Source organism: Podarcis melisellensis (genome assembly GCF_964234715.1).
Source record: "Podarcis melisellensis genome assembly, chromosome: 1".
Taxonomy (NCBI): Eukaryota; Metazoa; Chordata; class Lepidosauria; order Squamata; family Lacertidae; genus Podarcis; species Podarcis melisellensis.
Genome location: NC_138528.1, coordinates 47,188,170 through 47,209,288, shown reverse-complemented (window position 1 = coordinate 47,209,288; position 21,119 = coordinate 47,188,170). Strand labels below are relative to the sequence as shown.

Genomic DNA, 21,119 nt, shown 5'->3' with positions numbered 1-21,119 from the left:
TTACTGTAAGTCAGCTGTGACTTCTGAGTTCAAGCCCAGCTTAGAATAACAAAACTGGTAAATAGCTTTGCCCAATTAACAGCGGTCACATTTAAATGATCATATCTCAGATTAATAATACACAATATGAACAAGTCCTCTGCCTGTTCACAAAACCACTTTTGCTCCTCTATTTACAGTGCAATCAATCAAAAGAAGGACGTCTGTTCTTAGTCATAGTTTGTCTTTTCATCCAAACTTGGAAACTATAGTTACCAGCTCTGGAAATGAGGTTGCATGCACTAGCAAAAGCAGGGCCTTTTTTTCAGCCAGAACTCACCAGAACTCCATTCCAGCACCTCTCAGGTGGGCGCCATTGCCATTATAAGAGAACAATGGAAGCATTCACGGTGAGTTCCGGCACCTCTTTTTCTGGAAAAATAGGACTGAGCAAAAGGATTAATCATGATCGTCTGTATCTGGCCAATATCCGAATAGAAGGCAAAATGGACTGCTGAATCTGATTAGCATGAAATGGATGATGTCAATTCTTCTCCCCAAGAAACACTGGAAATTGTAGTTCTGTGAAGGGAATAGGGCTGTCCTAACAACTATCAGCACCCTTAACAATCCACAGTTCCCAGGATTCTTTTTTTGGGGGGGGGGGAAGCCATGACTTTGGTTCGGTTCTGAGGAGCTTCAATTATTACATGGTGATCTTGAAAAGCTGAATGGGTCGACTATTTGAGTCAAGAAGTAGGGACTACATCTGATTCCAAGGATGCCGGTATCAGTGCACAGGGCTAGACCAAGACATTTTGCTGTCTGATGTACCCCTTTTACAAATCAAGCTGTACCTAAGTAAACCAAGTTGTTTTGGTACTGAGGCAGAAACTCCCGCAAATGCGTCTCCCTGGAAGGATGAACACAATAATCAAAAATCAAATCACTAACAATTTGCTATCCTTTTATGGCACTCAGAGTCAGTGGCCAGAAGTGGTTGCCTCACTCTACCAATAGTAGAGCCAGCCCTGATTATTACGTGCTATTGTGAAGGGCACAGACATTGTCTTTGGACCAGGGATTAGTTGTTGTTGTTGTTTAGTTGTTTAGTCGTATCCGACTCTTCGTGACCCCATGGACCAGAGCACGCCAGGCACTCCTGTCCTCCACTGCCTCCCACAGTTTGGTCAAACTCATGCTGGTAGCTTCAAGAACACTGTCCAACCACCTGGAGCAGGAACCAGCAAGTCACTCCAGTATCCCTGCCAAGAAAACTCCATGGACAAAGACAAAGGGATTAGTTAATTGACTGCTAAGTATTGGTATAAGGAAGGAAGTGCACATTTCTAGGTCATCTTAACCTAGTTACAATTTTCCTACAACCAAAGTTGCAATTAACTATAATAAACTTTGCATAATATATTCTTTTTCTCCTCGAGCTAAATAATTGTTTTCTTTCCTTTTCCATAAAATAACATTGCACAACTGGGAATTTCTCTCCTGGAAGCCACCAGCCTTCTTCCCATAGGCTGCTACTAGGATAACACAATGGGCTACAGGGACTTTGGGTTTGGCCTGGTATGCCTCTTCTCAGTCAAGTTTTGTTCTGGGACAGCTGCAGCTTGGGTTAGAAGCAAGGGAAACAACAGTAGCTGTGTGTGTGTGTGTGTGTGTGTGTGTGTGCGCGCACACACACTGAAGCAGCCCTCTGCCTGAAGTGGTGTGTTTAGTCAGTGCCACAAACCCCACGCTCTCATCCACCAGTCAAGCCTCAGCTCCAGCACAGGAACAAAATAAACCAATAAGAGGAAGTGCGTGGTTAAAAACACCCAGGAGAACATACAGTTCTCTGTGGCTTTTTGAGGGGGGGGCCTTGCATGGCAAGGAGGGTGAGCTTAACCTGTGGGAACAGGGCATGCTAGAGCAGGCAGATATCTGTGTCATGTGGTGACATGCCCCACCTGGTGTTAATATCCAGGAAATAGATCAGATCCAATATAGATTATGATCGGCTGAATGTAGGACATACTTCTCAGGACTACCAACTTCTACCTTCCCACCTCCTCCCCTTTTCATCTCTCTCTTTCTCACGCCAACCCTTCCTCCTCCTTCTCAGGTCACTATACATTTGCTAGATAGAGGGCGGCTTCTGCTGTAGGGTTGTCATCCGTATTCAAGACAGACTGGGGGAAAATATGAATACTTGAAACATTAGTCGTGGTTAGGGTAAGGAATATATCTGCAAGGTTATATAAAGTCCTTTATCTGTCCTCATAACAAGAGCTGACTCACATATTTGTCATTTGATAGCTCAACACTCAATAAAGAGTCTTGTGGCACCTTAAGGACTAGCAGATTTATTATAGTATAGGCTTTTAAGAATGGAGAATGTTTCTCAGATGTGTGGAGTGTTGGCAGACATGCACATATATGCATATGGGGGAAGGGGGAGACACAAATGGTAAATACTGGGGTTAAAGGCCATGAAATATAAGAGATAGCAGTTTGTCTGAGCTGTGTCATTTCCATGCGAAACTCAAATGTGGACAACAGGAGAGGCGAACCCCAGGCCAGATATAACTTGCCCATCTGTCTGCTGCCTCCCCCTCATAGCGACTTGGCTTGGAAATAAGCTCATGCTGAAGGGAGGTGAGAGTCTACACATTTGTGTACATCTGCAGGCTATGCATGTGTGCTTGTTTTGGCCCTGCCCACAAGTAGCATGCAGCCCCACTGAGAGTTGGCCACAAGGGAAAAGGCGATGAAATGAAAAGGGAGCCCATCCCTGCTGTACCAGAAATTAACAGAGACACCAACTTACAGCAGCAGTCCCTGGTTTGAATACTGTCTCTCCATCTATGCAGTTCTGATTAAACACCTATGGTGGTGGGGAGAGAAACCCACATTTCTGATTTAGCCTTAACAGAATAGAATATGCTATAATTTATAGTTCTGTGATTTCATACTAAATGCTTCCTTTGAAGCTTGTTGTCGATGAAGTCTGGTGAATGAGGTGAGCAGCAGTGTGGCCTCTAGTCCACAAAAGCTCATGCCACAATAAACTTGTTAGTCTGTAAGTCACTAAAGGATTCTGTTGCTGCTGCTGCATCAGTCTACTGTGGAATTCATCATCCAAATGACTCATAACTGAATGTGCGAATTACTTCAACTTTTTTTTGTCTGATGTGGTATGAGTGTTGCCTCTCTGGTGTTTGGCCAGTGGTAGCTGTTTCACACCTGTAAGAGATTACTTGATGTCTTGCAGTTGCAGATGCCCTTCAGCAAACAAACCTACCCAGAATCCAACACACCCTGTGTTGCTCTGGGTGATGATGGAAGGCAAGAGAGTCAAAGGGAATGGGGAAATATATTGCGAACTTACTGCATCTGAAGCCAAGCAAGACTTGAACAGACTCCTACGCCGATCCCAGTTGCAACCATGAACACTTGACATCAATCTTCTAAACGATGTAGACAAAAAACAATGACACATTTTACACAGGCCTCTGAATGATCTTCATTGCACTGCATTTCCTGGTTAAAATCTTATCTTATAGCTATATTAAGTTACCCAGACTAGCATTACTTCATTATTCAAAACTGGTTGAGAGGAAACTAAAGGAAGAGGATGAAGTCCATTAACAGGAGGGCAAGCATTTTGCTACACATAAAAGAGGCAGTAAATTATTTGTCATACATATTGAACACTTGTTTCTAGTATTAAGAAATCTGTCAAGAACTTGTCATCGCAGTTCACTGTAGAATTAATTTTATTCCTCTGGCGAGCAGAAGGCCTGGTGGTTCATCCATACCATAAAAATACAACACAGGGCCAAAGGAGAATAATATTTATGTGAAGCTGACTATTAGCAGATCCACACCTTTAGAAAAAGTCAGTGGTCTGCACCATACATTTAAAGCACATGACTTCCCCCAAAGAACAGGGGGATAACTGTAGTTTACTCCTCACAGTGCTAGAATTATCAGCACCCTTAACAAACTACCAAGGTCAGGATTCTTCGGGGAAAGTCATGTGCTTTAAATACATAGTGTCTATACAGCCTATGCCACCTCCAGGATGCCAGTGGGGAAGAAAAAGATCATGCCTAGTGATATTTATGGGGTAGGATCCCATGAATGGGCTTTCTCTGTGGTGGCCCCTCACCTATGGAATGAGCTTCCCTCTGAGGTGTGCATCCTTTTAGTTAACTATGCTGCTTTTGCACTTGCATTTTAATTGTTTTATTCCTTCTCGTAAACTCCCTTGAGAGTTTGATTAAAGGGAGGCATAAAAATACCTAATTACCAATAAATATTATAACAATAAGATTACATATTTTTCACTAAGTGTTTCATGTACATGATTTCAGCATTTCTCACAACTGCCCTTTTAAAGCAGGAACGAAGAACCTGCTGGCCTTGCAGGTATTTCTGAACTGCAGCTCTGAGCACCCATGACTTGGCTGCAGCGGGTGGGAGTTGTGATCCAAAATACCTGGAGAGCACCACAGCAAAGGCTGGACTAGATTATTTCCAACATCCCTGTTGCAAAAAAAAATATCAGTACTGCATTTTAAAGAACCCTATGAAGTGGTGCTACATGGAAAGAGCATGAACAAATCAACATTGCACCTTTCCTGTGCTCTTGAAACTGTAGCATATAGGAGCTGTTGTTAAACCTGCCAAAGTACTTCTCTGAGATGCAGTCAAGACTATGGTACGCCTCTGTCTTGTTCTTAATGCTTTCTTTTTCTGGTTGAAGGGCAAAGCAGACTGTGCGAGAGAAGCACTGCAACCCAGCAGAGAAAATATTAAGCTTTGACCTGCATTAAATTCCCAGCGGGAAGTAATGGTGATTGCTCTCAGAACATTGCTAAAGAATGCTGAAGGTGATAGACTGCGGCTCTTTGAAAATTAAAACTGCTATAGAAACAAACAGACAAACCCAAGAATGTGTTCACATCATAAAGCACTCGCCCCTGCGTCGGTACCACATCATGCTAGTTTTTTATATTAAAAAAGGAATGACTTTACTGCAAGGATGTGAAACATGGCTCTCCAGATGTTAGTGGACTCCAACACCCATCAGCCTCAGCCAGCATGGGACGATGGGAATTGTAGTTCAGCAGCATCTGGGTGGCTACAGATTTCCCAACGATGGTTTTTCTGGTTCCAATTATTTTAGAAAGTGAGGAAATGCCAATTGCTATGGCACGCTTTGATTGCTGTGGGGGTGAAGATGGCAGCCAGATGTTAAACAGACAGTTGAAAAAAATCTTAAGGCAGTTAACTGCAGGTTTCACTTCTGTGTATTGAGCAAGAAGGGGTGTGTGGTAGGGGATATAAGACGAAACTATTTTCTAAAAGGCTGATTTGTAGCAGGTATTGAAGAGGCAAGAGCTCTCATGTTCCTCTGAGTGTTCATATGAAGTAGTCGTTTAGAGTGAAACTGCTTCAAGAAAGATTGGCAGGTAATAATACTTTGAGAAACAAGAAGTGGAGCTTGGGGGTGGAGGAAGGAACCTGAGAACGAAGTGGTGGAATTCAAAAGATCTGCGGTGCAAACAACCCAGCGCAACCCAGACTGCCCCATAAAACAGCAACAGCAAATAGGAGTTCTGTTATACCCATGAGGAAATGTCATAAAGCCACATCATGCCTGGCAGCAACCGACCCACAATCCCGTTTCCTCTGTTGTTATTGCAGAACTGTGTTCAACGCCTTTGGCTCTGTTTAAACGCTGCAGTGGGTTCCTTTAGAACCCCCATGGTTTAGTGGGGGAGGTCATAAATCAGCAGCCGCTCTTGCCCTTAGCGTTCAGTCTGAGCACAGCAGGTATTCATTTAGGATGTTTTAAAGACCTATTTAAAACAAAGGTTGTCTAGGGAATAAGTGTAGCCTTTGGTAGAGACCAGACATAGTTTAGTCAACCAAGCGGTTGTAAGATCAAGCCTGTGCTGCTTTACACACTTGCATACCCTCCAACATGCTGCAGAAGAAAATCAGGAAACACAACTTTGGGGGCCATGTTCCCATGCGGATCATGTAACTCACACGAGAGTGACCCCCCAAGTGCATCTTGCACTGAAATGCCTTCTGCACATGCTCAGATAATACAGTTGCCTATTCCAGTACCCCCTTCCTCTCCCTGACCATATCTGTAGTTGAATAATAGACTCATAGAAGCACAGAGGCAGAAGGGCTTCCAGGGGTCACCAAGGCCAGAATCTCCATCTCACCCTGGCAGGCAAGTTTCCTTGAGGCCGAGATTGGATACACTCTCCTTAAGCCAGCTGCTGGTGGAGAACGCAGCCAGTCAGCAGTGAGGTGGTGTGGAGAGAGCCAGATCTGGATCCTGCCTTCTTCTCTTCCAACGTTGGACGGAGGTAGCAGCTCTCAAGGCAGTGCTGTTGCCACTCGGGGCTTGTGGGCACCTGCTTAGCTCCCAGCCATGACGGGGCACATGTCACAGCCCAGTGCCGTTTGTGCTGCTGTGGAGCATTCCTCTCCACTCCCTGCCTCACCCTTGGTGCTTCCTCACCACCATGTTGAGGCGGCTGGCACAGGGGGACATAGGCTGCATCCTGAGGAGTCTGGCGGCTCCTTCTCCCTTCTTCCCTGCCTCGCTTGGCACATCTGCTGTGTCCTGCGCACCATGAGGAGGCACACCTGAGTGTGCTGAGGGCAAGGGCTGGTGGGCCGAGAGGAGTGCCCCTGTGCCCCTGATGCTGCAACTGGCTCTACAAGTCCCCAAAAAAGTGCATCTTTGGGGGCTGCAATCTCACAGGAGCCAAAATAGGACATCCCAGGATCCCAACAGAAGCCAGGGTGGCCTCTGTAAGCCTGGGATGTCCCGCTCAAAATGGGACAGTTGAGGGGTATGCTCTTGGGTAATGCAATCCCCATATGATCTGGTTTAGAGCAGGCCTCTTAAGACATTGAAATGCAGTGCAAGTAAATACCTACAGCAGCAAACACCAACAAAGCATGTGGGTGGGCAGAAGTCCTCCACCAAGTCCCAGGATCTGCCTTTTTTGTTGTCCTGCATGGGGTGAACCAGCACTCCCCCTAAACGAAGGGAAAGGCACAATCTTAACAGAACTTTTCTTTCTTCTTACATGGAACCTGCAGCCAGCATTTCAAGGAGTGTTTGAAGGGAAGAGTTGAGAAACGTGTTTCCCCCCAAACAGACTCCCTAACTTATTTCAAGCAAAATTCTCTTGCTAATCCAATTCCTACATATACACCACTAGCTACTTTTGGAAGTTCATGTGCTATGGCTTCTCACATGCAGAGAAATAGTGGCCCCTTCCCTATTTGATGCAAATAGCTTCTAAAAGGCTGCATTTGTTCTGTCATGCCTTGACAGAAAGGACTTATCAGAATCAGCTTTGTCCCCTTTCCTTTTAAGCTTCTTATACATATCAGCTGTTATTTTTGGAAATCCAAGTTTATTGCAGCACACGTCCCTTCTTGTATTGGAAGACAACCACAGCGGGAAGATCATCATGTTACGATACCAGGCAAGTCAAAGGCCTATTTACTAAAATTTCCTCAAGACACTGGTTTCGCTCGAATTCAACCTAAACCTTTTCACTTACCTTTTAAATGTGAAACACTTTGTATTAGAAGCAGAATACTAGAAGTCTTACTGTTTAGTTCAGCCTATAAGTGAAATTCAGTTCACAGCATCACCTCTCAGTACCTCTCCAAATATCTTTATTTTCCAGGGACAGTCCCGGATTTACAAAAGCTGTCCCAGTTTCTGATTTGATCCAATAATGCCCTGCTTTCCCTTAGGACAACCCTATTTTCATCAGAAATTTTTTGGAGCGTATAGAGCAATGCGACCTGAGCCAATGAGATAAGTAACTATGCTACCTTTAGAAGACATCTGAAGGCAGCCCTGTATAGGGAAGTGACTGGGGCCACCAAGTCAGATGGGTGGGGAATAAATAATAATAATAATAATAATAATAATAATAATAATAATAATAGACTAGGATGGCCCTCTTTTTCATCAGATAAATGTTGGAGGTATGTGCTTCTGCTTCCTAAATGCCACCAGGCCACTGTATTGTAGTAACTGTAGAAGTCACAGCTAGCATGTTTCTTCTTGCTATGCAACTCTGCAAAAGTAGCCTGATGTCCCTTGACTCAAAGACCCACAAAAGCCTGTTTGCTTCCTGGACGCTTTCCTGTCTTTAGGCACAATTTAAGCTCTACTTTCTGGACATCCATTATCTTTTAATCAGATCTTTACTTTTCAACCTACATTCCATCTTCCAAATCCTTTCACATTAGTCATTCAGGGAGATTCAGACTCTTCAGCCCATCCACTAATAGCAGTACACATTCTTTGTCCATTTTAGGTGCTGGGGGGTCTTGTTGTTTCACAGCACCCTTTCTAACAAGCCCTTCTTTTTCATCATCAGCTGTCTTGGTCATCCTTCTTCTCCTCTGGCCTCTTTGGAGCTGGACCATGACTGGGGAGACTCAACTTCAAATCCTTACTTGACCATGCAACTTCCTGGGTGACTAACAGTCACTTGCCATTACTCTATCACAAAATTGTCAAGAAGCCATGAAATGCAAGAGGTGAGCTTAAATCTATGACAGGCATAAGAGTCCTACTGTGCCTCTTAAATTTTTTGACCCTCCCCTAGCCAATAGTGGGCAACACTTCTTGCATCTGAAAAAATGAGCTCTGGATAGCTCAGCTGGTTAGTGTGGTGCTGATAATGCCAAGGTTGCAGGTTCGATTTCCATATGGGACAGCTGCATAGTTCTGCATTGCAGGGACTTGGACTAGATGATCCTTAGGATCCCTTCCGACTCTACAATTCTGATTCTTATGAAAGCCTGTGCAATTTACCTGTGTTGTTTTTTAAGTTGCCACAGTAGTATTTTTTTCTGCAAAGATGGAGCATTGCTCCTCACTCTAGAAGTTTTGTTTCCTAGTTGAACCAAAATTTTCATGTATCTAGTGGAGTCAGTGCTAATCCACAATGTTATTTTTGCAATATAATAAAGGCAATTCAGACAAACACCATCTTCTTCCAGACCCTACTGTTGAAGGGCTGAGAGTGCAGGAGCACCATGTTTGGTTTGTGTTCCTGTCACTTTTGTTTCCCATTAACATTTTTTGAAGCAGTCCCCACCCCCACCCTGTTCTTTAGCTCTGGATTGTCCCTTTGTTATTGCACGGTGACACTGGGACTACTAAATCCCAGAGGCTTGCAAGACAAATCCAGCAGTTTGGAAGAATGTGTGTGCATGCGTTGCATTAAGAAACCCATTTTTTCTTGCCTGAGACATTTGAGAAATTGTCACAAGGTGCCAATAAGCTTGGTACTCCTATTTAGCAAAATGAACAAATAATGGAGTTGTGTTTGTGTAGAGGCACATGGAGAGATATTCTTAGGGACTCTTGAACATTTGGCACATAAAGGAAGTGTATGAGGGCAATGACATGTTTTCAACAATTCCTGGAAGCTCAAGATAAAGTTCAGATTAGAACGCAAACCACCCAATGCGTTCACTCTGCTATTTGATGAACTATTTGGCATTTTGACAATACTTTTCTGTTTTGTTCTGGCCAACAAAATATGCTCTCAAAGCAGGAGTTGAACATGTTTGAATCCCTGAAGCAGTATTTATTTAATAACTTATTATATAAAAATAGATAATAGGTAGGTAGCCATGTTGGTCTGCTGTAGTCAAAACAAAATAAAAAAAATCCTTCCAGTAGCACCTTAGAGACCAACTAAGTTTGTTATTGGTATGAGCTTTCATGTGCATGCAGTGGTATCTGAAGAAATGTGCATGCACACGAAAGCTCATACCAATAACAAACTTAGCTGGTCTCGAAGGTGCTACTGGAATTTTTTTATCTGATATAAAAATAGCCCATCTAAGAAGAGCAGAAGTGCAAGCCAAAGATAAGATGCATAAATATTAGCCCAGCCTAATCACATAGATCACAAGGAAAGTCAGGAGTTCTTGTGCAAATTAACTTCTATTCTGGTGCAAGAGGATTTGTCAAGACTGGAAGTTATTGAACTTTTCTGCAAGGAAAACCAATTTCACTATCAAATTCTTGAAAAAACACTTGGGGTTTATTGATTTAAACTGCAAACAGTCGTTACAAAAGATTCTTTAAATAAACTCACACAAAGGAAGAAAGAAAAAAGGCAATGTAGTGAACAGTAATGGGAAAAATTACATTCAATGTGTTCTTTGTGCCAGTAAAGTTTACCTTAAATGAGGAAACACTCCATTCTTGGAATACAGAAATGCAAAGACAAACTGCATTTGGAATGTCTTTTGATAGGCACTTGAAACCAGAGGGTAGACTTTTTTTCCTTTAAGTACTTACAAAAAAGGAAGCAAGCAGTCTTCCATTTTATCGTCTCACAGCACAGCTTGTGCGTATACATTCTTGAGGCCAGAAGTGAAATCGTGACCCTACTGAAGTCACTGACGAAGCCTTCAATGACAGCAATGTGGTCAGAATTTCATCCCATCCAGGAAAGGCCTTGTTGGGGCATAGAGGCAAAGAAGCACATTAAACTCAATTTGCAGTCTGACACAAAAAGGGGAACGATCTAAAATAAATAATCCAAACACAGCTGTTGCATTTTTTTTAAATTAATTTTTCATTTTTTAAAAATAAAATAACCAAAAAAGTGTAAAGTTACAAAAAATGTCATTGTAGTATAATATATTAAACTGTGGGGAAGGGGGAAAGAAAAAGACTTCACAATCTTAAGATTAATATGGAAGATCATAATTTAAACATAAAAGAATATATTCTATGAATTCATCCAGATAAATATGAACAAAATTAACAAAAAAGCATAGGTTTCAGCAATAAATACGTTTTGATAAGTTAAATAAGCTTTATATTGTTGTGCAGTGACAAGCAAAATTTGCTCTCCAATTTCTGAAAAGTTATACAAAATTAAAAACCCAGGAAAATAAAAATAAAAAGCTTGGCGTGAGTGCTCTATGGATAGGTCTATTGTAATCTAGAGCAAAACCATTAAAGCTATGACTACTGGAACTTTGTTTACACAGAACTTGCATGTGTGGAATGAACACCGTTAGACACCCCCCCCCATTATTTTTTTTTGTTTCGCTTTTGAAGGTGTCACATGTACACACGGGGAACTTGTAGCACCAAAAGCAAGTCTTTCATTGTCCATCTGGCTTCCCTCTCCAGTCACCAAGTCCCATGCATGTGACAGCTACTGTCCATTCTCAGCTGTTCTTCTGGCTGACCTGAGTAGATTCAGGCAAGGTTAGTCTTTAAAAGGTGGTAAGGGCTGGATGTTAACAGGCGTCCACATGCCATATGTCTACAAAACACTGGCTAGAGAAAGAAGATTCTGCATCATGGCCAGTGATAGGAGCTGCTGGTTCCGGATATTCCCTGCACATCTGGAAATGCACAGAGCTCTGTGGAGGCTGCTGGTGCCCTCTGCAGCTGGAGAGGTAATATAGTCACAGTGAACATGTTAAAAAAAGGCACTACATTTGTAAACGATTATCACTTTTTGCTGTAATTTTGGCACTTGTGGTTTCAGCCAGTGAGTGGACTTTAGGCAAGTGGACTATCTTTGCATTAACATCTAACCCAGAGATGTTAAGAAGATTTGGGGGTGGGGGCTGAGGTGGGAAGGAGAGAGATTACAAGCTTAAAATTGTAAGAAGAGAGGCTAGAAGAGGCCGAGAGGCAACACCAGGTTACTCGTCAGAGATGGAGAGTCTGCTGAAGATGGGGAGGCGTCTCGAGGTGTCCAGGATGGGCGAGTCAGAGCCACTGTGGCTGCTGCTTGAGCTGCTCAGGTAGCCTTCCTGGTCGGAGAGAGAGTCCTGAGGACTTGGAGGCGAGTCAAACATGTTGGGGGACTCCGACATGGGTCTGAGGAGAAAAGCAGTGGGCGAACCACCACCAGGCATCTGCACCCCCATGCTGGGAGCAAAGAGATTGGTCAGCTCCTGGCTGGAGAAGGTGAAGGGGTTGCTGGCACAGTCAGGCAGAGTAGGAGAGCCCAGGAGGTCGTCAGCACTCATGATGGGCGGAGGGGTTATGGAAGTAGGGCTGTCCAGCAGCCCGTTGGCAGCAATGGCACTTGGGAAGCCTGCGAAGCTGAAGCTGTGCTGGAGGCGGGGTCTGTCGGCCATGGCAGGATCTCGGCCGCTGGCTACAGCGCGGCGCTCCTCAGCGTTGTGGATGAAATGGCAGCGAGGCCCGTAAGGGCAGAAGCCAATGGTGTGGAAAGTGCGGCAGAGCTCCGTCTTGTACTTGGGGTGGCGGGTCAGGCTTCGCAGCTCGTGGATGCCATGGGCGAACTGGCACTTGTCTCCGTATTTGCAGGCCCCGTTCTCCTCGAAGGGGCGGCATAGCTCCGTCTTGTAGCGACTCGAGTTGACTTGTCCGCCAGGCTGCTTCTGCTGCAGTAAGCGCTCGCCACCTTCAGAGAAGGAGCGGTCCCGAAAACGATTCTCCCTGGGCCCGAGAGTTGGGGCTGGCTCCCCCTTGAGGCTGCTGAGAAGATGGGCCTGGTGGAACTTGGAGTTGGGCAAGGTGACCGAGTGCCTCCTGGGGAAACCCCCGCCAGCTGGGGTTCCCACTGCCTTTCTGTCCAAGAGGCACCCTCCGACACCAGAAGGGCTGTAGTTCAGCATCTTGTTACTCTATAGCAGGGGGAAAAGGAGAGGCCAGTCAACAACCCAACTTCCTCAAGAACCTTTCAGCAAGATGCAGCCTAAAACCTGGCACCTATACCTCCCTCCCAGTTTCCTTATGTGCATAATAGGCTCTCCCAAAGCCCCTAGACTCTGTTCTGCGCCACAGGTTGGGTCAAGGAAAATGAAAGGCACAATCTAAAAGTTGAGCCTCTTTCTATCAGGGAAGAGCTATACAGTATGTCAAAATACTTCCAAAGCGGCACAGTAATCAATGCTGCTATACAACAGCTTTTGCTTCAGGTTCATTTGTTCCATCCAAGCATAATGCCACAATGAAATACATGTTGTTTCATTGCCCTAGGCAAAGGCCTAGCCAACTATTCCTTAAGCAGCCACATCCCCCAAGCATGTTCCTTTCCGAGCTAGGCATGGATTCAATACTTCCACTATGCAATTTATGCCTTAAAGGCCTAACCTAGTTACTCCCAAATTTCTGAGCACATTCTTCAACTCCTATTCCCATGCCCCTTCCAGTAAGAAAGGATGGAGGAGGAGGGAGAGAAGTGAATACAGGCAAACAAATAATCATAATTAATAATTATATTGCTATATACAACAGATCCCACTCTGGAGTAAAAAAAAAAATATCTGTGGTGGGGGAAGTGTGTAAGACTCAAGCTGAAAAGAGGCGTGAGACTTTGGGAAACATGCTAGTTACTAATCTAAATTAATCCCATCCCTCTTGCTCCACCTCCTGCACAGGAATTGCATTTCATGTGATCCATGGCAAAATTCACCCATAACCGCAAGAGGATTCCTTTGCAATTAGCCATTTGGCAGCAAAGAAGAGTCTGCAGCTTCAGTTTTAAACTGCTTGAAAGCATCAAGGAAGAAGACATGCTTGGTAAAAGGCAAGACTTGGGGCTTGGTCCGGTTTATGTTTACTCTATGAGACTTTTTTTAAAAAGTCATTGTTGTGCATCCATATTCAACACACTTAATGGTAAGTGGAAAACCAACACCCAGGTTTGCTCCGTTTTGGAAGTTATGAGGGGTCCATGAAAAAGCACAATCAGCTGTGCAACTTCAGAATTTAAACTACTAGTTCCAATGTGACATTGTTCTCAATGAAGTAGTGCTTTGCAACCTAGTTATAGTTGTTAACTTTCCCACAACACTGATCTCATCCGCCAGCAAGTTCTCCTCCAACTTGGTTATAAACGTAGGAGAAATGCATACAGGCAAAGACTTCGGGTATGCAAAGATAAGGCCGCTTGAAAGAGAAAAACGCAGCCGCGTGAGTGGAATGAGAGATAAGCCTGGTAAACTGCTGGCTGTAAGCAGCAGCAAACTGCAGAACTAAAGGCGGGAAGGGCCGGTGACTTGCCTGCAAACGTTCTTCTGCAAAAGCCCCAGTTCCACATCTCCATCCAGTCGCGCGCGCGCACACCCGATTTTCTCCTTTCCAACCAAGGAGAAGCCAGTAGACGTGAAAAACAGCAACAGATCCCACTTGCGGGGGAAAGTGGCCACAGCCATCTTTCCCCACCCCAAGTAAGCAATTAGACGTGCGGCTGAGCAAGGCATTGCAAGCAAGAAACTTTCCAAGACACGCGTTAAGAGTTCCAAGTGAACCCCGGAGGTTGGTTTTGCTATCTGAAATGCAGTAGGGACCTTCGGCTCCCTATGCACAAGTTGCTAAAATTTCACATTCCGCAACATGAGCAAAAGTCTAAACTGAACCACGGCACGCCTTAGTTCAAAGTACTGCACAGAATCTAGGATGAAGGGCAACTCCCACAAGAAAAGGGGCTGCCGTCTTAAACACACTTTCTGGTTCACGAAAATAAGAGGGCCAGTCACTTCTGCACACGTTAAAAACAAGCTTTCCTACATTTGAATGGCTTTCAAAGGAATAAGGACCAGCCGTTGTAAACTTGAGCCAAAAAGCAAGAGGGCAAACTGCATGGCAACCATTTCGGAATGCAATCCCAGCAAGTCACTGAAAACATCTAACAAGTTTCTTCGAGAAGGCACCCAAATTTGAAACTCTTGAAAAAACGGAACAAAAACTGAACAAAAGAGTCCAACAAAGTCAAAAACACGGGAAGCGAAGAAGGCTAGTTTGTGACAGTACCCTAAACAGCATTTTACTAGATTTGGCGCAATAACCTACCTTAACTTCTTCCTAGGCAAATCTCCCTAACAAAGCAATCTAAAGTATGCCTACTAAGAAGTAAGCCCAATTAAGTTTAATGAAGCTTACCCCCAGGTAAGCGTGCTCGGAATTGCAGCCTAAATAACTCTTCAAGGCTCCAGACCAACTCCCAAACAAAACTTTGCGTTGCTTAAAAACACGCAACACCCAGCAAAACTTTAGGCTCCTGAAACGCTGAATATTGGAGCAAAAACAGGACGGGGGGGGGGGGGGCTGGTGACAGATGCAGAGTGAGAGACCATTCCCTTGAGAAGTTTTAAGAGATAATAGGGGCTACAACTTACTTTGCATAAAACTTCACTCAGCTCGAAGATCGTTGGAGACACGAGGGCTGTAGACATCTTCAGCTACCAAAAGGAGGGGCGAAGACGTGGAATAAGTATATTAGAATAGAAAAATAAAATGAATCACAGTGTTGTAAGGCACAGCCTCCAGTTTCCCTGGGTACTCCTCTAGCCCCCTCCAGCTCCAGCAATTCTCCCTTCTCTCTCCTTCCAGAAGAGTTTTGCGTAAAGCTCAATTTATAAAGTTTCAGACCTTACCCCGTGGGAGGAGCTCCAAATTCATTTAAATGAGGAAGAAGGCGGAGGGAAGATGACTGACGTAGAGTCTGAATCACCCATGCGGTCAAACCTATAAAAACTTTCAAGGAGGGCGAAAAAACTTTCAAGAAGGGCGAAAAGGGGGAGGAGGGTCTTTTTAAAGGCGATCTCTGTTATTTTTAAAAGGGGGGATTTTTTTTAGAAGTACAGTGTTTGTGCAAGTTACCTCTAATTAGAAAACGGGGGGAGGACTCGATAAGACTCTTTTGTCAGGACTTGAATGCAACATGTGACGCTATTCACTTCAACCACTCCGGCCTGCCCTCCCTTCTCCTTCCTTAAAGGCGGGATCAAACTGTTTCCTTGCAAAATTTCCTTGCTCTCAGCCCCGTTTCTTTTTGTCTTTCTTTGAAGCAGCTTTCTGGGGCGCTGTTACAGTGCCCGTCTTCGCGATTTCATTTCCTCCATGTTGTTTAGAGGGAAACAAAAGCAAAAACTTGGGAGTCAACTTTAGACTTTCTTTTCACACCGAGCGCGCACAAGTAAAGGGAAGTATATTTGATGTCTCGGGCAGTTGAAACCTTATGACTACGTTACTCGGAAGGAAATCCGAGTGAACTCGAGCAGGGCTCACTTCTATGTGAGCTGAGTAGGGCAAGGCTGTGTGATCTGAGGCACATTTACTTGGAAGTAAGTTCTGTTAAAATAAAAAAAGGACTGCCTTGCGCGTAAGCGTGCGTAAGGCTGGTGTCTAAAATTAAGAACTTGCAAAAGTTCTTCCTCGCGGAGAATGAATTTAAAACTAAAGCATCAGTAAGGGACAGGGAGTGCGCGCCCTACTTCTTTTTACAACACTGGATTTAGAATAGTGAATTAGTGGTATTTGCTCAGCTCAGAGATTTCTGTTCGACAGAATCCTCGTTTTTGTTCTTTTTACAGACCCCATTGCGGTAGTTTTCAGCTACTGATTTTGATCCCAACACTGGCGAATTGTTTCTGCAAGGGCGACCGGCTTTTTAGAAAGGTCTTATAAAAGGCTCTTTCTCTGTCTTGCACGCTTGAGAAACTACAAATTGGGGGAGGGGATGTTTTGAACGACGGGCTTTCTACAGTGGTACCGCTTTCATCTTTCTCCTTTGTTCCCGCCCCCATTTCTTTTAATTATTTAGCAGATGGTTTCCCAATTCACTCAAATGCTAGTGCCCTCCGGTTTTTTTCTTTTGGCGGGATTCCGTTTAGGAAAAAAGACACATGCATTGGAACGTGACTCTCAGCCGAACTCTACGATTTGCATCTGGGAAGGAAAGGCGATTAGAGTTTAAATCAGTTCTCTCGCTGCCCTTAAGTTGTGGAACAGAAGGTTAGAGTGAAGTGGAAATACCACTATTTCCTCCCCCCCCTTCCTATTTCCATGTGCTCATGTTACAGCAAAGGGTCACCCACACAAGCCCTCAGATGTTTATGGCACCACAGTTCAAAATGCAGGGGCTGTTATGAAAGAGCGCGCCTCCAGTGCATTTTCCACTGCGGCGCAACGAGGCCACTTGCTCTCGGAGCGAGACTTTGCAGATCTCTCTCCCCCGTTTTCCTTCCTCTTTTCTCCCCCCTCCTCCCAACCTCCCCGGGAACATTTGAAGCTCCTTTTAGATTGCACGGGCTGGAGCTGCGATTTCCAACTCCGAAGAGCCTTCCAGTTCGGGCAGGCTCGCAGCTGCCTGCTTTGATTGAAATTGATTGCCTCCATTTTTAACAGCGCCCTGCTGCTGCCGCCGCCTTTGCATTTTTACAAGCTGAGTCGCTTCGTGTTGACTCGCAGTCCCTCCCTCCCTCCCCGCGTTACTCCTTTTTTCCGTTTTGTGGAAAACTGGCAAGACTCTGCTGTAGGAAATAACCCGCGCTCGCTCTCACATAAATAACTCGAAACGTGTTACTAGTTAGCAAGAGGATGTTTGCTCATTTTGGCGTTTGCGCGCTGCCCCGCTTCTCCCAAGGGAAACGGGACTCTTTCCGAAACCTTTGCTCCCTCCCAATAACACCCAGTTGCCAGATGACAAGGGAACGAGGCGGGAAGGAGGAAGAAACTGTGTGGGTGGCGTGAACAATGGCCATTGCTGCAGGGCTACCACCTTTCACCCCCGCGCTTTAAGCCTTTTGTCCGGGAAATCTCGCAAGCGATGGAAACTGCTCGAATGGGGAGGGAAGGAGGCGAGCCGAGAAGGACGCGGAAGTGGCTCCTCCCTTTGGGGGAGCGCAATGGCCAGCTCCTCCTCGCCATGGCCGCCTCCGGAAGTGCGGAGAGGCCCGAGAGGCAGAAGGAGCTTACCACGTGTGGCGCGTAAAGCCCGAAAAGGAGCAGCCGTTCCCGCGCCTGCAGCTCGAATGTGAAGCCTACGTGTTCATAGAATCATACAGTTGGAAAGGGAGCCCGAAGGGACATCTAGTCTGAAATATACTCGGAGTCGAGAGTGGATTTCATGCTGTTTATTCAGCTCATAGTGGTGAGGAGGAATGGAAGTTCCCCCAGAATGTCTGCTTTATATACATTATTTACACAATGGGCCCCATGTGATTGGCTAATTCCGGGATTCTCCTGTAGGCCAAGCAGGTTGTGGATTCACTTCCACCTGGAGCTGGATTGGGTGGCTCCTGTGGACCAATCATACTGCTGCATTTTGGATCCTATTCAACTCAGTACATAACATAGTCCAACCCAGGAAACTCAACTAAAGAATCCATGCGTGGCAGATGGCCACTCAACTCTGTTTTACAAACTTGTGCTCAAACCTTAAACAAAAAGTTTACTCAGAAGTAAATCGGAATGAATGCTATGGATTTTCCTTGTGAGTTAGCTCTGGCTTGCAAAATGTGCTAAACTCCCAAGAGGCCTCAGCTGTGGTAATCGTACAGATTTGAAATTAAGCAAATAGGGATTCCAAAAAATGTGCCTCGGTCAAATTCTACACACCACCACATCTCCCTGCCTCCACAGTTTATTTTTGCAATTGTTTGTGGTCCCTCACAAGGCTCTTCCTTGGATGCTTCATATTTTCTTGTGGCCCCCATAGGATAAGTATTGGGGGGAGGGGCTCCCATACTCATAGCTTGGCTAAATTAATGCTGTATAATCACAATACAGTGGTACCTTGGTACTCGGAACGGCTTGGCTCTGGAACAAATCGGCTCCCAAATGCAGCAAACCCGGAAGTAAGTGTTCTGGTTTGCAAACGTTTTTCAGAAGTCGAGCATCCGACGCAGCTTCCACGGCTTCCGATTTAGTGCAGGAAGCTCCTGCAACCACTTGGAAGCCATGTCTTGGTTTTCAAATGGTTTTGGGAGTCAAATGGACTCCTGGAACAGATTAAGTTCGAAGGAACATAGATGCTACTGTTTATATGTAAACCGCAGATGGAGAAACTCTGGCCCTCTAGATGTTGGGTTACAACTCCCATCATCCCTGATCATTGAACATGTTGGCTGGGGCTGATGGGAGTTGTATTCTAACAACATCTAACAGGCCACTGGTTAGCCATCTACATAAACAGTTACTTATGTGAACACAACTGGAGGACACACTCAGCCTTGCACGTTTCTGAAGTGTGCTCACAGTCTCCTTCCACCTGCACTACAACCATAGTGGCATTTGGTCGGCCACACTGAGAACAGGATACTGGGCTAGGTGGGCCATTGGCCTGACCCAGCAGGCTCCTCTTATGTTCTTATGCCAACTCGTGAACAGGCATTGGCACTGCACTGCTTACAAGTGTAGACAGCCAGCATGACTCACTCTGTATATGTATATTCATTGTCGCCTGTGCTACTTCGGCAACACGGCTTGAAACTCATCTTCCCTTTCCCTTAACCTCGCTGATCAGCCAAAGATAACCAAAAGATGAGAGAGAGAGCAAAGAATGTGAGCAACGCACGTTTCCTGTATTTAAAGAGACAGCCAGTTTTCTTCTTCTTGTTTTTTTTTAAGCTGCTGTATTCTGTTGCTGAAAGCGAGAGTAAATGGAACAACTGGAGCAGGTTCTCTTCTGCCATTGTTTTGTGGCCCTGTGCCCCATGCTTGTTCTTGGGCTCAGAACCTTTTTAATATATAATTATAAGCTATTTTAATCATTAGTTTAGAGCTATCGTTGCAGGGACTTTCCAACAGTTGCTAAATTCAAAGGAGGAAGCTGGAACAGATAATTACTTCACCACTAAAACGATTTGAGCCTAGGTTTTTATTGGCCTATCTCTGCCTGTCAAGATCAGTTTAGAATAAGAGGGCAGGGCAACAAAAAAAAGGCAAAGCTGCTTGCTGGCAAAGCTCCCAGAGCCTTGCATCTAGGATGTCTCAGGTTCTTTGCCTTAGGTCTCCAGTTAAAATGATATACAGTATAGTGGTACCTCGGGTTAAGAACTTAATTCGTTCTGGAGGTCTGTTCTTAACCTGAAACTATTCTTAACCTGAGGTACCACTTTAGCTAATGGTGCCTCCTGCTGCCACCGCCGTGTGATTTCTGTTCTCATCCTGAAGCAAAGTTCTTAACCCGAGGTACTATTTCTGGGTTAGCGGAGTCTGTAACCTGAAGCGTCTGTAACCCAAGGTACCACTGGAAAGTAGCAGAAGATTTGAAAAGGCCTCTGCCTGGACTCTGAGGAGATAATAAACTAGATGGACAGATTACCTGACCAGGTATAATGTGGCTAACTAAATCTCACTAAAATGAATATTGTGTGTATACACAAGAATGACGAACCAGTCACATTCGATCTTAATAGGTTAGTCAAATTATATTTACTATTTTAAAAACATTTCGTATGATTTGCTGCAATGATTTCCTAGGGATACATCTGTAGTCCCACAAGGCTTTGTGTCTAGGTACTAGCAGGCTGATCTGACCAGGCATATCTTAATGGAACAGGAATACACATGAGAGCACAACCTGTCACCATAAGGGATATCCACAGTCAGGATGGTGTGTGTGTGTGTGTGTGCGTGACCACTGGAGGGGGAGAAACTGGCCTGGGACCACAGTCCACTGTTTTCCCAATTAAAATCAACACTCTCAGCTGCTGTTTACCCCACAGGTGGAAACATGTGGATGCCTTAGTTTAATACATTACATGGGCCCAGCATGGTGGCTTTTAATGTATTCTATGTCACACTAGAACTTGTAGGGCTTTTCCAGACCACCTGTTTATTGAGCATTCGCCCTGATTTGTTTCCAGGGAGGTTACATGACATGGGGCTCGTCTATACACCTGCTTGTCCCACTGCATTCCCCTGGAAAAGCCCACTGTTTACTGCTGAATCGAAACAAACGTCAAGCAGTTTTTCTGCAGATTGACTTTTATTCCGATTCAGTGGTAAACAGCAGGTATTCCCAGGGGAAAGCAGTTGAACGAATGAAAAACCGCTTGGACCCATGCCTTGAAAGTAAGGGACAAGTGGAAAACCTCTTGGACCCATGCTTTCTAGGCAGGGGACAAGAGGATGTGTGGAGAAATCTTTTTTGTCAAGGAAACGTTATCCCGCACTTTCCAGTGCATTCCTTCTTCACTTTCCTTATTGCAAAAAAGTGGGTTTATTTTGGAAGACCTCCCAACCAACTACAGTTGCACAACCTGAATTTCCCAGTATGCAACTGAATCCCACTGTTGATTTAAAATAGCAACGGTCTGGAAGTCCCCTC

General features: G+C 44.8%; 1 protein-coding gene and 2 long non-coding RNA genes across 3 annotated transcripts in view; 1 reads left to right on the top strand and 2 right to left on the bottom strand.

The window, feature by feature from the left end:
- Positions 1-669: 669 nt before the first annotated feature.
- LOC309364860 lies at positions 670-6,578 on the bottom strand. Its single transcript, XR_014165895.1, has 3 exons — positions 6,222-6,578; positions 3,365-3,443; positions 670-1,256 (listed from the first exon to the last, which is right to left on the bottom strand). It is a non-coding gene; the product is annotated as an uncharacterized lncRNA (long non-coding RNA).
- Positions 6,579-10,078: 3,500 nt separating this feature from the next.
- On the bottom strand, positions 10,079-15,389 carry ZFP36L1 (ZFP36 ring finger protein like 1). The gene is made up of 2 exons (XM_081902259.1): positions 15,181-15,389; positions 10,079-12,684 (listed from the first exon to the last, which is right to left on the bottom strand). Exons 1-2 carry the CDS (start codon positions 15,235-15,237, stop codon positions 11,731-11,733), a joined length of 1,011 nt encoding a protein of 336 aa, XP_081758385.1. The 5' UTR covers positions 15,238-15,389; the 3' UTR covers positions 10,079-11,730.
- A 127-nt stretch (positions 15,390-15,516) lies between these two features.
- LOC309364828 overlaps positions 15,517-21,119 on the top strand; it is a 29,946-nt gene continuing 24,343 nt past the window's right edge. Inside the window, exon 1 of the long non-coding RNA XR_014165886.1 lies at positions 15,517-16,128. This is a non-coding gene — a long non-coding RNA (uncharacterized lncRNA). The remainder of the gene's footprint in view (positions 16,129-21,119) is intronic.

What these genes read in the sequence shown, in the direction of transcription:
- ZFP36L1 (XM_081902259.1), bottom strand. Translation starts at nt 15,237, where the DNA reads ATGTCTACAGCCCTCGTGTCTCCAACGATCTTCGAGCTGAGTGAAGTT. An exon ending in TGAGTGAAGTTTTATGCAAA is followed by an intron (nt 12,685 to 15,180) that starts GTAAGTTGTAGC and finishes CCCCTGCTATAG; the next exon opens with AGTAACAAGATGCTGAACTA.